This window comes from Dicentrarchus labrax, unplaced genomic scaffold (genome assembly GCF_905237075.1).
Source record: "Dicentrarchus labrax unplaced genomic scaffold, dlabrax2021, whole genome shotgun sequence".
Taxonomy (NCBI): domain Eukaryota; kingdom Metazoa; phylum Chordata; class Actinopteri; family Moronidae; genus Dicentrarchus; species Dicentrarchus labrax.
This window is the reverse complement of record NW_026136705.1, coordinates 27,991,632-28,005,754: the sequence shown is the minus strand read 5'-3', so window position 1 is coordinate 28,005,754 and position 14,123 is coordinate 27,991,632. Positions and strand designations below refer to the sequence as shown.

General features: G+C 39.4%; 1 protein-coding gene across 1 annotated transcript in view; it reads right to left on the bottom strand.

Annotated features, from left to right (window-relative positions):
- Nucleotides 1–2,367: 2,367 nt before the first annotated feature.
- The window catches only part of vps37d (VPS37D subunit of ESCRT-I), a 42,809-nt gene continuing 31,053 nt past the window's right edge, over nt 2,368–14,123 (bottom strand). Inside the window, exon 4 of the mRNA XM_051401377.1 lies at nt 2,368–11,997. Within this exon, the coding sequence (XP_051257337.1) occupies nt 11,458–11,997 (540 nt within the window). The 3' untranslated portion in view covers nt 2,368–11,457. The remainder of the gene's footprint in view (nt 11,998–14,123) is intronic.

Genomic DNA, 14,123 nt, shown 5'->3' with positions numbered 1-14,123 from the left:
AAGGAAATATTGTACTTTTTTAAAATTTCAGTACATATATTTGACATATAATTGCTATTTACTACAAAATAAGATTAAATAAGATAAACACTTTACAGCGTCACAGCAACAGTGGTGTAGAGATGCTCAGATAATTCTGACCTACATAAAAAAACAAGACTATAAGCAAGAAGATTTGCTGTTTTTATATAGATATTCTTCTTTAGATTCCCCTTGAAATCAATGAAACAAGGCGGTAGAAACACTACCACGTTTGTCCACAGGGGGCGCCAGAATCAACACATTTAAAGATTCTTGTTGCTGCTCTAAAAGTCCAGTTTGTGGCATTTAGGACTCCAGATCCTCCTAAATGTGACACACTGGACCTTTTTTTACGTAACATTATGAGACTTTCGGACCTTTACGTAAAAGATCCGAATACTTCTTCCACCACTGAAGCGCTGATGTTGGTGTTTGTGTTTGTTTACATTTCAACAGAGACTGTGTTGTTCTCGCCGTTGAGCAAGAGATGAACTGAGAGGTACTAGAGGTCGGAGTAAACGAGCATTAAGAGATTTCCAATGCAAATACACTGCGTACATTGTTAGTAGCCATACGTTGCAACTGTTACGATGGAGCTTGTTTACAAAGCAGAACTGTGTACGAGATATCGGATGAACTGAGCCGATTATAAGGAATTCGATGAGTACTGCGTTAGTCCTCGAGTACAACTTCCCATTTTCTGCTGCTTTAAACTTCTGCTCCACTTTAGTCGCTCTTTACTTTGACGATTCATATTTTACATCCAAAACATGAGCTCAACATAGAAAATATGATCTGTTTTTATAGATTAAACTGTCAAACAACATATATAGTAGTCAATTATTGACTGAAAATGCTTCTCAGTTGTGAATATTTTCAGTTTTCCTGATCTCTAATTACTATAAACTGAAAAACAAGACACTTGTTTCACTTTTTTCCACCATTTTCTAGAATCAAATCAATTAATCAAGAAAGTAAGAGACAGATTAATTGATAATTATCATATAAAGTACTTAAAATTAGCTCAACCATGGCCAGCATTAAAATCCTTCTCACACGTTATATACTGTGTATAATGACACTGAGAGTACTTTTTGCTAATAAGACTTTTACTTAAATCTAGATGCAGAACTTTTACTTGTAATAGAGTATTTTTACATTGTTGTATTTTTAACTTTCAGTGCTGGAAAGTACATTTACTTTTACATAAAATATACATTATCCTGATGTATTTAGCAGCACTTGTATTATGTAAACACAACACCTCTGCTTTATCAATAATCTTAATATTTGCTCTTTAATATCACATAAAGGCAACATACAAATGTGAAACTGCGATATACGACCCGACCACCAGAGAGCAATAGAGAGCTGCTTGGATTAGCATAAAAAAAACATTATCACAAACAATTAATACTGCAATAAAAATGCCTTTTTTTCCCCCTCTATCTTCCCCAAACTGTCCCAGATCTGCCAGCAGACTCTCTTTAATATGCTCACTTGATGTTTGACAAGGTTCAGCAACAAACTACAAACTTTTGATGTTCACATCCTCCCCAGATGCCCCGAAACATCACCTGATCCAGTCACAGGTACCTATTTATGTAGCAGTGATGGGCCTTGTTAAGGCAGCGGGGAGTTGGGCTGTTTAAGGCCGGCTCCAACATGAAGGCAGATTTCCTCTGAAATAGCTTTCATCCCATTTGGATTTACGGAGGCGAGTTAACTGGACTTCATCTGCATAACAATAAAAACTGTTGAGAGGGATTGGCACAGTGGGTCTGAAGCAGCTGAGACGGAAATAAAAAATAAAGAAAGAAAGAAAGAAAGCCAGAAGGAGATGAGGGGGCTGAGTGGAAGATACAGCAGTGTTTGTTAATCTGATAGAGCTAGCCTGATAACACTCACACTTTATCCCCACATGTGACAGAGAGAGGGCAAATACACTTATGTAAACGTAACATAGCACAGTGTGGAAAGGCTGCAAGTAATGAGCATCAAACCATTTATCAAAATAAAGGTCTACTTAAAGGTCCAGTGTGTAACATTTAGGAGGGGATCAATAAATTGTTAGCTTAATCTATAATATAACCTCCTAATTGTTTATATTTTGTATTATTAATCAGAATAAGAAGTGAAAATGGAAATAAAGTATCTCAGATTTGTACTTAAGTTTAGTACTTGAGTAAAAGTACTTAAAACCACTGTAATTCAAATGACAATGACATCTAAATGTACCATTTTAATAACAAAAGCTCCTTGATTTCAGACAGTGAAGGTGCTAAAGAATTACAATTATTTTAAAATCGATCAAACTCTTACAGCAACAAGAGGACAAAATTAAAATCAGAGTGGCAGATGTATTTTATTGACAACTCCTGGATCCACAATGGGAAGCAAATGGAAATAATTTCACAGGTAAACATGTTGATTAAGGTCACTTGAATGTGTGAGAGGACACGCAAAGTCTTTTTCAGTAAAACGTCAACATGTTTCGTGTTAGTAGATAGTAAAGCTGAGCATGCACAAGAACTTTCCCAGCAGCCTTCTTTTATGTGGAAATGCTAACATCAGAAAACCGTGATGGACATTTTTGTACGATAATTGATTAATTAAAACATGGAAGTTTATTTGTATGTTAATTCATTTAAAAGCAGGTGTATTTAAAAAAAATAAAATAAAAAAGAGCATGCTTATTTCTAGTTGCATCACGTCATGAACTGCCCCAAATTCCTAATTTATAATTTAATTTTAAACTTTATATTGAGCTGTGAGTGGGGAAATTTCATATTCGGTGTTATAATTAAACCCAAGTCGGCACATGTAAAAGTTATTCACACCTATGTGCAAAAATAATCTCAATATCAAGTGTTATTTTTGGACTAACGGGGCGGGGGGGAAGTCATGTTAACACAGTGAAGATGAGTAACTGGCACTCGAAAGGGAGGCTGCTCGCTGTGAGGTGACAGTGCTAACCGCTGAGCAACTGTGCTGCCTTTTAATTAACTATTAAATGATTAAATCAATTCATTAGTGTAGCTACTGGAGCTACCTTTCAATTAGGACCTATTTCTGGGGTGTAATTACTGCTGTGCTTTCATTTTTAGACGCTCATTTCCCCCTATGCACACACACACACACAGACAGACACACACACACTATATTGGTATCTGCCGTTCAGAGCAGCATTTTTGATTATGTTTATGTAAATCTTATGCAAATGTTTTATAAATCTCCTACTCCTACGGCCTGATTTTGCTGCATATTCTTGAAGTTTACACACTTTTTTTTGAATTACAGCTGCTGCCAAGTTTCTAGTTTCACACCTCTGAGCTGACTTCTCAGTACACAAAATGTACAGTATGCTTATGTAGGGGAGTGTACAGTATAATAACTTAAAATGAATGTACAGTAGGCTAATGTGAGGATAATGTACAGTATGTAAAGACAAATCTAAAAGTCCAATAATAACTCTCCTTTTAGTTTGTTCTGCACCAACCAGCTAACCCTGCCGTCACATAATCACCATGGATTCATCCTCTGGGGACCATAAATGAACAGTTAAGACTGTATTTAGTAGTTGTATCTATTGTATTTAGACAATAGTCATTGTTATAGACATTTCCCAGGAAACCAAAATGTCAACCTAATGGTGGAGCTTGAGTAAAAGTTAGGGAGTCACCGCTCTTCCTTGGCAACCCATCCGACGGTTGCTGATTAAAAAACATTGATTAACGGCTCTTTAAAGGCTAAAATAACCCAATATGTGACAAAGGATTCAAGTGAGTGAGAGCAGCTGTGTCTGCTTTGGTGGTTACTGCGTTAAATCCCAGATGAAACAACCCTGCGGTGACATTTTGATTTCTGTGAACGCTTTAACTACAATGAAGAAAAAATGTCACAATTCCTTTCAAAGCTATTGTTCTTGTAATTACGCCTCCACTGGGCAGATTTCAACACACACACACACACACACACACACAATCAGTAAATTAGATGACGAGAGAGAGAGCCTCGTTTGACCAGCTGGTCGGCTGCCAGTAAAAATATTCATCACATTTACGGTTTAGCGGCTCTTCAACCACACGAGGCGCCGAGTACGGCCTCTAATGTACTCGATATTAATAATTTAGCATGATTTTTGCTCAGCTTGTCGGTTCCTACGTGTCCCGTAAGGACTGGCCCGGTGGCTGTGTGTAATTTACTTTGACAAATTAATGATCAATCAATCATAATTCACCCTGACAATGAAGCATTTCAGGTCACCTCGCTGGAAATAAACCAGTGGCCTTCCAGTCAACACACCTGCAGACATTAAGATAAGTGTTTTTATCCCTTTTTCACCCCCATTATTTAACACTTATTGCCTCTAAATCTGAACTAATGAGATATCAAGTCTCCACGTTATTAGTCGGGCTCGTGACCCCCTTAAAACCTGTACAGGTTGCATATGTGTGGTCAATATTCGCTCTGTTTTTAGAAGAAATTAAGTTAATTTTGTCTTTCTGTGAGGTGAAAAGAATCACTTTAGTGTGTTAAACACTAGACCTATAAGGAAAATACAAAGCAGAGAATAAAGTCATAAAAACCTTCCTTCTTTTGAACATTTAATTCTCTTTGTTTTCTATTTTATGATTCTTTGCCACACTTGTTTTTTATTTTATTGTCTCTTTACTGTTTATTGTTATAGACCAAAACACCAAAAAACAGACTCATGTGTTCATTATTTCTCTATCACTTCACATCGTTTCATTTTATCCTTATTTATGTTATTTTATTCATTGTTTTGTAGGTTTCTTTTGCTTCCTCCTGAGGTATATTTGACTTCCTCTGTGTATTTTATAACCTACTTATTGTTATTTTTCTTTTTACACAGCTCATATAAATAAGGATGTACTTCCCGTACTGTATCCACGCTGTGTTACATAATGTCGATAAGTGCTTCACGTGCGGACTGAAACATTTCCATCTTTTAACGAGCCACCGCGACTCCAAAAAGCTTCATTGTGGTCTTTCGGTTTTCAAAGAGGCTGGAAAACATTTTTTTTTTTAAAAAGCTGTGTCTTTTGAACATTTTAAAACACACTCACTTTACTTTTTGGCTCGGAAAGTCGCCGTCACAGCACATTATGGCCCATGTGTTAGGCAGCACGGAGCCGACTCTGGAGAGGTTGTTTTATGATACCAGGACAAAACTCAAGTGACAAAATGTATTCAAGATCACGGCGCTGAGAACTGAAACACGGGAAGACATATTCACATTACCCAGAGTCCTTCACGCTTTATAGCAACCCCTATATCAGACGTCTATATATATATATATACACAGGGCTTTTAATTACATCAAAGATGGGAAACACTATTAAATTGTTTATTTAAACCAGTATAAAAATTTGATCTAGAGAGAGAGAGAGAGACAGATTTATGTCAGTTAAAGTGCGTTGCAGTAGAGAGTTAGCGATGGACTTCAACCAAATAAGAAAAAGTTCGCCAAATGAAATATCTGTCATAAGTTACGTCCTGATTTGGCGCCTTTTCCTCCTCGATACTTTGCTGAACCTCAACAGCAGGTGACTCCTAGTCTTGACTCTCCCTAGCTAGTCTAGATATAGTCTCCAAATCCGCCCCCCAAAAAAGTCTTTAAGGACCAAGATTGGGACCGAACACAGTGATTTACAGCGGCTCCAACCAGGACTGAACACAGCGGGTTCAGGCAGGGACGGTTGCGAGCTGAAACTTTATCCATATTTAGTTGCGTGCTTTGTATTTGTTTTAGTGAAGGTGGACGTTATTTATTCTGTGTTTTGAACAATCCCCGTCCCTCTCGTTTCCCATGTTGGTAAATCCAAGTAAATTGGTGCTCATGGTTTCTTTAAAATGAACAAATAATGTGTAAAGAATGTCCATATTAACAAAAGCAGACCCAAAGAGACCTGTGTTTATTTATCAATACATTAACCAGTAAAAGGGACTCAGCTTTTAATTGAAGTTTCACTGTTATTACTGTATTCAAACATTTGAATCACAAACTGACTTACTGAGACTCTCTCTTGTGTAAATCTTCTAGTATTTCAGCTCCATGTCTGAAAGTTTAAGAAAATACGCACCTAAGTTTATGTAGGCGAGGACCTAAAATACTATTAAATAATTTCCAGTGTTTCTATGATTGGAAAACAAGTCTTTGCAGGTTTTTTCAGGTTTGCGTGAGATCTCTGTGTCATTTAGTGGTCAAGGTGACATTCTCCTGCATCTCTGTTTTCATTCTGAGGGGTTTTGACAGCCACATGCGTCCAGTCACACGTACTGTACTGTAGCTGCGACAACACGGAGCTTCATAAGAAATAATAAAAATAAAAAAAAGCCTCAACTCGGGATATTATTAGCATCATCTTCACTCACTGCGGCGCTGATCGGCTTTGACATCGCTCGTAATCATCTGGTACGGACGCCTGCAGCCACAGAGATGCCGCGGTGTAAAAATCATGTGATATGTTTGAGGGTGGCCACATTTTATTTAAATTTAAAGTCTTAAAGCAACTTATTTCATTACATATAACCCTCTTTGAAAGAAGGCTGCTGGGATAAATTCCTTGATAGAAAAAAAGAGACAGAGACACTAGAACAGAGCGGACAAAGAGAACCACAGTCGCAGAAACAAGCACTTTACATTTTGAGAATATTTCAAACACATCTTACATGAATCATCTGGCCTGAATTAAAACACCAGTAAGAGTATGGTGAGGGTGGATTCCTGGTTTGTTTTTGTACCAGCACTGTTACAAAAATAACAATTAAAATCAAATGTCAGGACTCGAGCAATGAACCTTCATTCGGTCAAATCTCACTGCAACAGAGGAAGGTGATTTGGTGTCACCGTGGTTACGGTTAGAGTCTCTCTGGCATGCACCTGTGTAAAAAATTAAATAAAATAAATGAAAGGAGGGCAACATGAGATCCACGGGTTCGGATTCACCGTCACCCCGGGTCCATCTGTGCTACAGGTTGGGAAGCGGCACTGCATTTTATTTTTGACCCTGAGTGGACACAAGACTGCATGTATTGGTTGGAGCCAGTGCCCAGTTACATCGAAACGTTCACGTCCTAAACGCCGTTGAAGTTAAAGAACAAGGTGTTTGACCTTTTGGGAAATTTCTTGCCGAGAGTTGCAAACGTCCAGTTATACTTTATAAAAGGTGTTTTTGAAAAAGAAGCAGTGTGTAGGCTTCAGTGGCATCTCGCCGTGTAGCTTCACCATCCTGAATACGAGTCCAAAGGTAACAAACCACCAGCGCCTCTGAAAGTCACTAACATGTTGTATCTTGTGTAAAAACAAGTCGTGTTGACTTTTCCTCGCAGTCTTATCATCAATGAGAGGTTGCAAGGGAACCAACGGAGGCAATGTGTTGTTTTTACTCTCGTACGGACTACACAAACAAGATATGACGTGCTAAATGGTGAGCTTTAGAGACGTTGATAGGTGGGATTTTGTTACCTTTGAACAGAGCCAGGGTTTTCCCCCCCGTTTCCAGTCTTTATGCTAAGCTAAACGTCTTCTGGGTGTAGCGTCACATTTACCACACAGACGTGAGATCTTCTCTCGGCAAGAAAGCAAATAAATCCCAGAACGCTGAACTGATTTGTATTTGTGAGGTAAAATATTGAGTGATTTCTTAAATCTTGATCACAAATCAAACAGTTTTCTCTTTAAGTTTAATTGTGTGCATGTTAAAAAAAAAGGCGAGGTATCCTTCCTTTCTTCAGTATGTAAGAAAAACCCTGCGGAGCAAAGGCATGAAATCGAATAAGAACAATCAGACAATAAAAAAAAGCAGGTTAAACTGGGCTAATTTGCAAAGTATCTTCAAAAGTATCATCCAGTCTGGAGAGACAAATGTTATTGGCACATTTCAATTTCATTCTCTAATAAAAACATTGTTTAATTGTTAACGATTTAACTTTTTTTCTTTTTTTGCGTTCCAGGAAACAGACTTTAGAAATTGGGTCATAATAACATCATCAAAGTGAGATCTGTGAATGTGGCAGCGGCTCTAAAAAGAAGTTTCAACATGGATCAGAAAGAAGCAAACAGTAAAAAAAAAAGATAATTTTTCACATTAACCTTCATTTTCTCAAACTTTGACTAATCTATGGGTTTGTTTTGTTGCCCTGCCTCACTTGTTGAATATATTTACTGGTTTTCAATTTCTGCCCACAATAAATAGCAAAAAAAAACCAAACAAAATACACAGAATTTAAAGATAAAATAAAGAAATGTAGAGTATACAGATCAGGATTTGATGGGTGACCCTTTAAAGGTAATTTATTTCCTTGTATAGCAGCTGTCTTCAGGGACGACAGGCTAACCAATTTCACCTCACTTCAGATCCAAAGACGTGTGCAGATAGCTAAAGACACACTATCGGATATATTTAACCCATAAATGTTGCACCTGTTGACCACTTCCACTTATTTTTAGCGATGCAGCCGCACTCACAGATCTCAGCGGAGCGTTATCAGATTGGAACGACGTCCAAAAACGCCCCCCAAAAAATTACCCGAATTGTAACAAAACAGAAAGTAAAAGTCAAAGCCTTGAAATGCATTTACAAATCTCACTTATTTTGATTTAAAAAAGGTCCAGTGTGTATGATTTAGTGGAGATTACTACCCATTAAACACGCTAAAAACGGGCGTATATAGAGCCAGTGTTTGGTTTGTCTGTTCTGGGCTACTGTAGAAACATGGCGACCTCAGATTCTTTAATCCAGGTGATTAAACACGAATGAAAACTATGAATATTATACTCAATTTCCACCAGTAGATCCTCCTAAATGTTACACACTGGAGCTTTTACGAACACTTACTGAGGAGATGACCCAGCTTTAATTACAACTGTTTCTCTTCACAACTTTAAATCTTCAAAAAGAAAAAAGACCTCGGAGTATTTTCTGTAGGTTCTTTATGCAACTGGGCACTGGCCTGCAAAAGGCATTTTCATGTACTTTGTAAGCAGTAAGCATGCACTTATATGAGTTATTAATGAGCAAAAGATGTACGTTCAAGAGCAGAACCATAAAAACTAAAAAAGAACTACATTCCAGAGCGTCTCCCTTTAAATGCTGAAGGACGGATAATGAGGAGAGCGAAATGAGAAGGGGGGGAACCTTCCTAAACCTCCTTATATTCGACTGTGGGCTTGCAGAGCGCTGGCATTCTCATAGAGATTAAATTCCCCTCACTCTGCTTCTCAGTTCGGTGTGTGTGTGTGTTGTGTTGGGGTGGGTGGGAGAAAATAATAAAAAATAAAAAACACTGGCTGCCTTGAAAGGGAGAGGCAGCTCTTCATTTAGCACGGTAAACAAGAAGCTTTGAAGTCAGCCATTTAAAATAGGATTTACATGAATAAATAAATCTTGTGAGCTCCAACACTGTTCATGAAATCACATGAAAAGAAGGCAGACGGCTTTGGGAAATCATCTGTGATGCTAACACACACACACACACACACACACACACACACACACACACACACACACACACACACACACACACACACACACACACACACACACACACACACACACACTTATGACACTGCAGATATTATTGACAGGTTACGGTCTGGGAATTATCAATAAATACCACCTGCTCTGCTCTTTTTTTGCTCCGCAGTGATTTAATATCAGCATTCATGATCTTGGGAATGGTTCCAAGTATAAATGTCGTTGCCTTTCTTTGATGAGATGAAAAAACAATGAGAGTTTATATTAAAACACCATTTTATTGATGCCATCATTCATTTTGATGACTCCTGGCATCTCACAAAGCCTCTCTCTCCTAAAAGTGTATGAATGAACAATGAGATCCTCTTTTTGTTTTGTTTTTTTTTTGGCGTTGAAGATGTGCTTCACAACCTTGTGCTTCACATCTGTCCATGTAAAGTATAAAAACAAAAAAAAAATTATAATAAAGTTAAAAATAATAAAAACGTTCACGTCCTCCATAGGGATGGGGTTCGATAGCAGTTTATCGCATTCAAATCCAGTAATCGAAATCCACTTATCAAATCAGAATCCCTTTTTCCAAATGGCATCAACCTTCGCAGCATTTGTAAGTAATTAAAGGCAACTTAAAGATGTTTAATCACCTTTCGTTGGCGGAAAAGGCAGAAACACGAGTAATTTGAGCAGCGTAATAGAGCCGTCAGAGATTTAACATTAATCAGTCCCTCCGGAAAGTTGCGATCGCGACAATTAACGCAAATTTAAAACAACTCCTCGTGAATTCTACGCAACCTTACAATTTTGTACAATCGTCATTGTGGAGTCCCAACGAGTTTCACCAATCGTAACTGTCCCTCGCACACTTTTTCCTGTAGTTTCAGCGCTTTAAACAGTGCAGCAAGCGTTGCGATGTTTTAGAAAAGCTGCCGTGAAATCAGGTATTTTAATTCAATTCAGTTTTATTTGTGTAACGCCAAATCTTGTCAAATAGAGCCGATCTAGACTGTACCAATTATAAAATTATTAGACCCAACAATTACCAAAAAAAAAGGCCAGTAAAATCCAGGAGGGACTGATTAATTGGCTACAGCGACAGCAACGGTTGGCTAAGAATAAGAAGCTGCTTCCTGTAGACGAATCAGAGCTGTAGGCGGAAGTAGACAAGCTGCCATTAATGCGGTGGCACCTTTTTTTTTTTGTCCTTTTCGTCAAGAAATCTGTCCAGGAGATCGAATAGTGAGAATATCTTCATTAAATGCCATTAAATAAAGCTTAGATTAATCTACATTTTATGATATTTAGTCCAGTTTTCACAGCGGCAAGAATTCTTTACTGTTATCAGACTTATAAAAAAAGCCCCCAGCTGTTACTCTTATATCTATTTTACTTTCCTAAACCTTCATTAAATCCTCATCTTTCAATCTCAAGGACAGAAACTGTACGTTAATGTTATCCCCCCCCCCAAATCTGCATCATGACCAATTTCATCCTGAATAACTTCCACCCTGAAACAGGCACCGCTGACCGCGATTAACCCGATCATCCCTTCTTCCGCTGTGTTCAGTTTCACTCTGCCACCGCAGTGATGGCGGCGGCGGCGCTGCACAGATAAATTCAGACCCCAGATTCGTCTATATCGAAGAGAAAAAAGGAATAAAAAGGAGATAAAAAGTTTGATAAGAGATTCGTTAGTTTAACGAATCCGGCTATCGGAGCCCATCCCCGGTCCTCTCTGTCCTCAGCCGCCTCGCTATCTCTGCTCTGGTTACATTTGTGTGTCATGGATGGAGAACAGAAACGGACGTCTGCAGTGCTGCCTGGCTCTGGATCAGTCTTTGCTTACATGATTGTGACAGCCACTGTTTGGTTCCACATCTTGGAAGACCTCTTCAAAAACTTTCATCCTCCGTCATCCTCCCCTTCCTCCTCGAGATTATCGGTACGGCGGTTCAGGCTGTTGAGGGTTCGGCCTGTAAAGCTGCTGCACTCTCACCGGCCGCCCGTTGGCCGGCCAGCCGCCCGGTAACTGTCCGATGACCCTGAGGCCGACTGGCTGGCCGTGTCCTGGAAGTGGCGTGTTGGGGCTGAGGATGTGGGTCTGTCCCGGCTGGGGTTCAGGTGGTGGGGTGCTACTTTGATAGCTTGGAGCCGAGGCAGGGGGAGAAACGGGGTAGTGAGGGAGGAGGATGGCTGGCGTGAGGCCGTAGCGTACCTGGAACACTCTAAGAGGTCCCTGCGCCACGAAGCCGTTGGGCCGCTGGGGCTCCTGAGGCTGCTCCGAGTCCTTCCTCACGTCGGGGACTTTGCTCTCCTCCGCTCTCTTCGTTTTGCTCGGCTGCCGCTTGGCCTGGGCGACCTCCTGCATCTTCTCCGCCTGAGCCCGGCGGATATGATACGTCTTCCTGGAGCTTTGGAAGGAGTCCAGGAACTCATCCAGGCTTACGTTTCCCTCCATGAATTTCTCCAGCAGCTCCTGTGAAGCGGAGCAGACAAATAAACTGGTATCAGCAGACAGGACAACACACAAAGGGAGGTCCAACCGCGGGGGGAAATCGTTCAAACAACCTCCTCTAAGTATAAAGAGGATTTAATCAGCTCCGGGATGTTTACCCATGAACCTTGGCACAGTTTGCCGGCCGCAATATTTCACTGTAAGTACATTTTACACAGCTAACAGCTTCATGTGCCGCAACTGTTACATTTCGCAAAAACCTTGAAATCCTTGTGATCTGTCTTTGTATGTGTTCCCAGGATGTGAGAAGCCCGAGCTTGATCCTCGTCTGGTTCGAGGACAGAAGTTATATCTACGAAGTAAATCGCTGCATTAAACCGCTGTGATTGTTTTAAAAGCCACTTCTGATTTAGTTTAGTTTTACAGGGAGTTGGGATGAAAAAAAGCAAAGGGGAGGGGGGGGGGTTATTCACAGTTTGGTCAGTTAATTACATTTTGCGTGTTCACACAGGCAAAGATTGGGAGGTTTGTAGCCAAAATATAATGCTTCTTTATGTGTATTTACTTGCAGTGAAGTAACCAGGATACGGTTGGCTCTGCAGTAACCTGATTTCTTAGATGTCATGTAAATGAGGGTTAAAGGATTAGAGGAACACGGTGAATGCGGCTGCATTTCGGCTGGTGGAATTTCATGATTTCATGGTCATGTAGACACACAACCAGGTTTCTTTCTTCTTTTTTTAAACATAAAAGAACATGTGCATGACACAGACTTCGTAAAGGGTATCTCTATCTGTGAGATCAGCGTGGTTGGATGAAAGGAAAGATCAAATACTCAGCTGTGTGTCAGTGTATTTTTGATAATTTCATGCAAAGGCTGACTAAAAGTGAAACTTACACAAAGCTGCAGGTGTCGAAATTAGTCGATTACAACTCAGACATAGTTCTACTGTGAGGAAACACTGTACGAGACGTCTGACTGTGCAGCCAATTCAAAACTCTGATCAAGATAAAGATTCACCAGCTGAAATCGAACTGTGTCAAATGGTTTGTTTTATTTCCTCAATCTGATGAAAAGGAAACCATTCTTGGTTATGATGTGTCGAAGATGTCAATCTCTAAATGGCGACCACAAGTAAACAGTGACAAACTGTGTGAAGGAGGTAAATTATGAACAAATAATAATTGATTGTTAATAGAAATTTGGCATAAAATAATGAAAAATTCTCTACAAGATTAATGGCATTTTGATTTATGAATTAAAAACAAACCAACTAAATTACCTGTGTTTGTTTCCGTACTCTGAGTGGGCGGGGGCTCAAACTTGGCGTGGGCGGGGCTAACCAGACATGAAATTGATATGTATTGATCAGATGTTGCTGTATTTATTAGAAAAACTACATACAGAATTTACCTTCACAATGTTTTGAGTCACAATAATTAGAACTATTTAGGCTAAAGGACAATTATTATTGTCCAAAATTAGCTCAATATATTTACAAAGTACGGATCTTGACACATTTTACTCGAATGATACAACAACCAATATATTATCTATATCGTATGTCGTCCAATATGTGCAGATAAAACAGTTCTTTGTAGCCTATATGTTGAAGAATATCTAACTTAAATATTATTTAATAAAGTTGTTTAATTGTTGTTTACCTTTACATAGACAGATTGTCATTACAGCTCAAGAATGCATCGTATTGGTAACCGGGGGATTATTCCCCTCTAAAATCGGCCTCAGCATCAAAACAACCATATTGATCGGGCTCTAAATGATAAATTATCTATACTGGATACTCGTTTCAGCCGAATATCAGCCCTGGTTCTTCACCCACTCTCTCCACCACCAGATCATTAACTCACACTCTGTGGTAGTGCACGTCTCAGGCTCCTTGAATTGTGTATTCATGTTTTCTCTGCTCTCATGTGTTTTTTTTGGGGGGTGGATTTGCTAACCTTTGTTCTCCTTGTGCCTGAGATCATTTTCTGCCTGCCAGCCTTTGTTCTCTGCTCTGCTTCGTCTCATCAGCCCACAGCTCATCCCCTCCCTGCCTTCATCCTCTGGATTTCCCCCCTCGAACGCATATTCCCTTTTAAGATTGGACAATAAATTACTTTTCTTCGTCAAGCCGACCAGC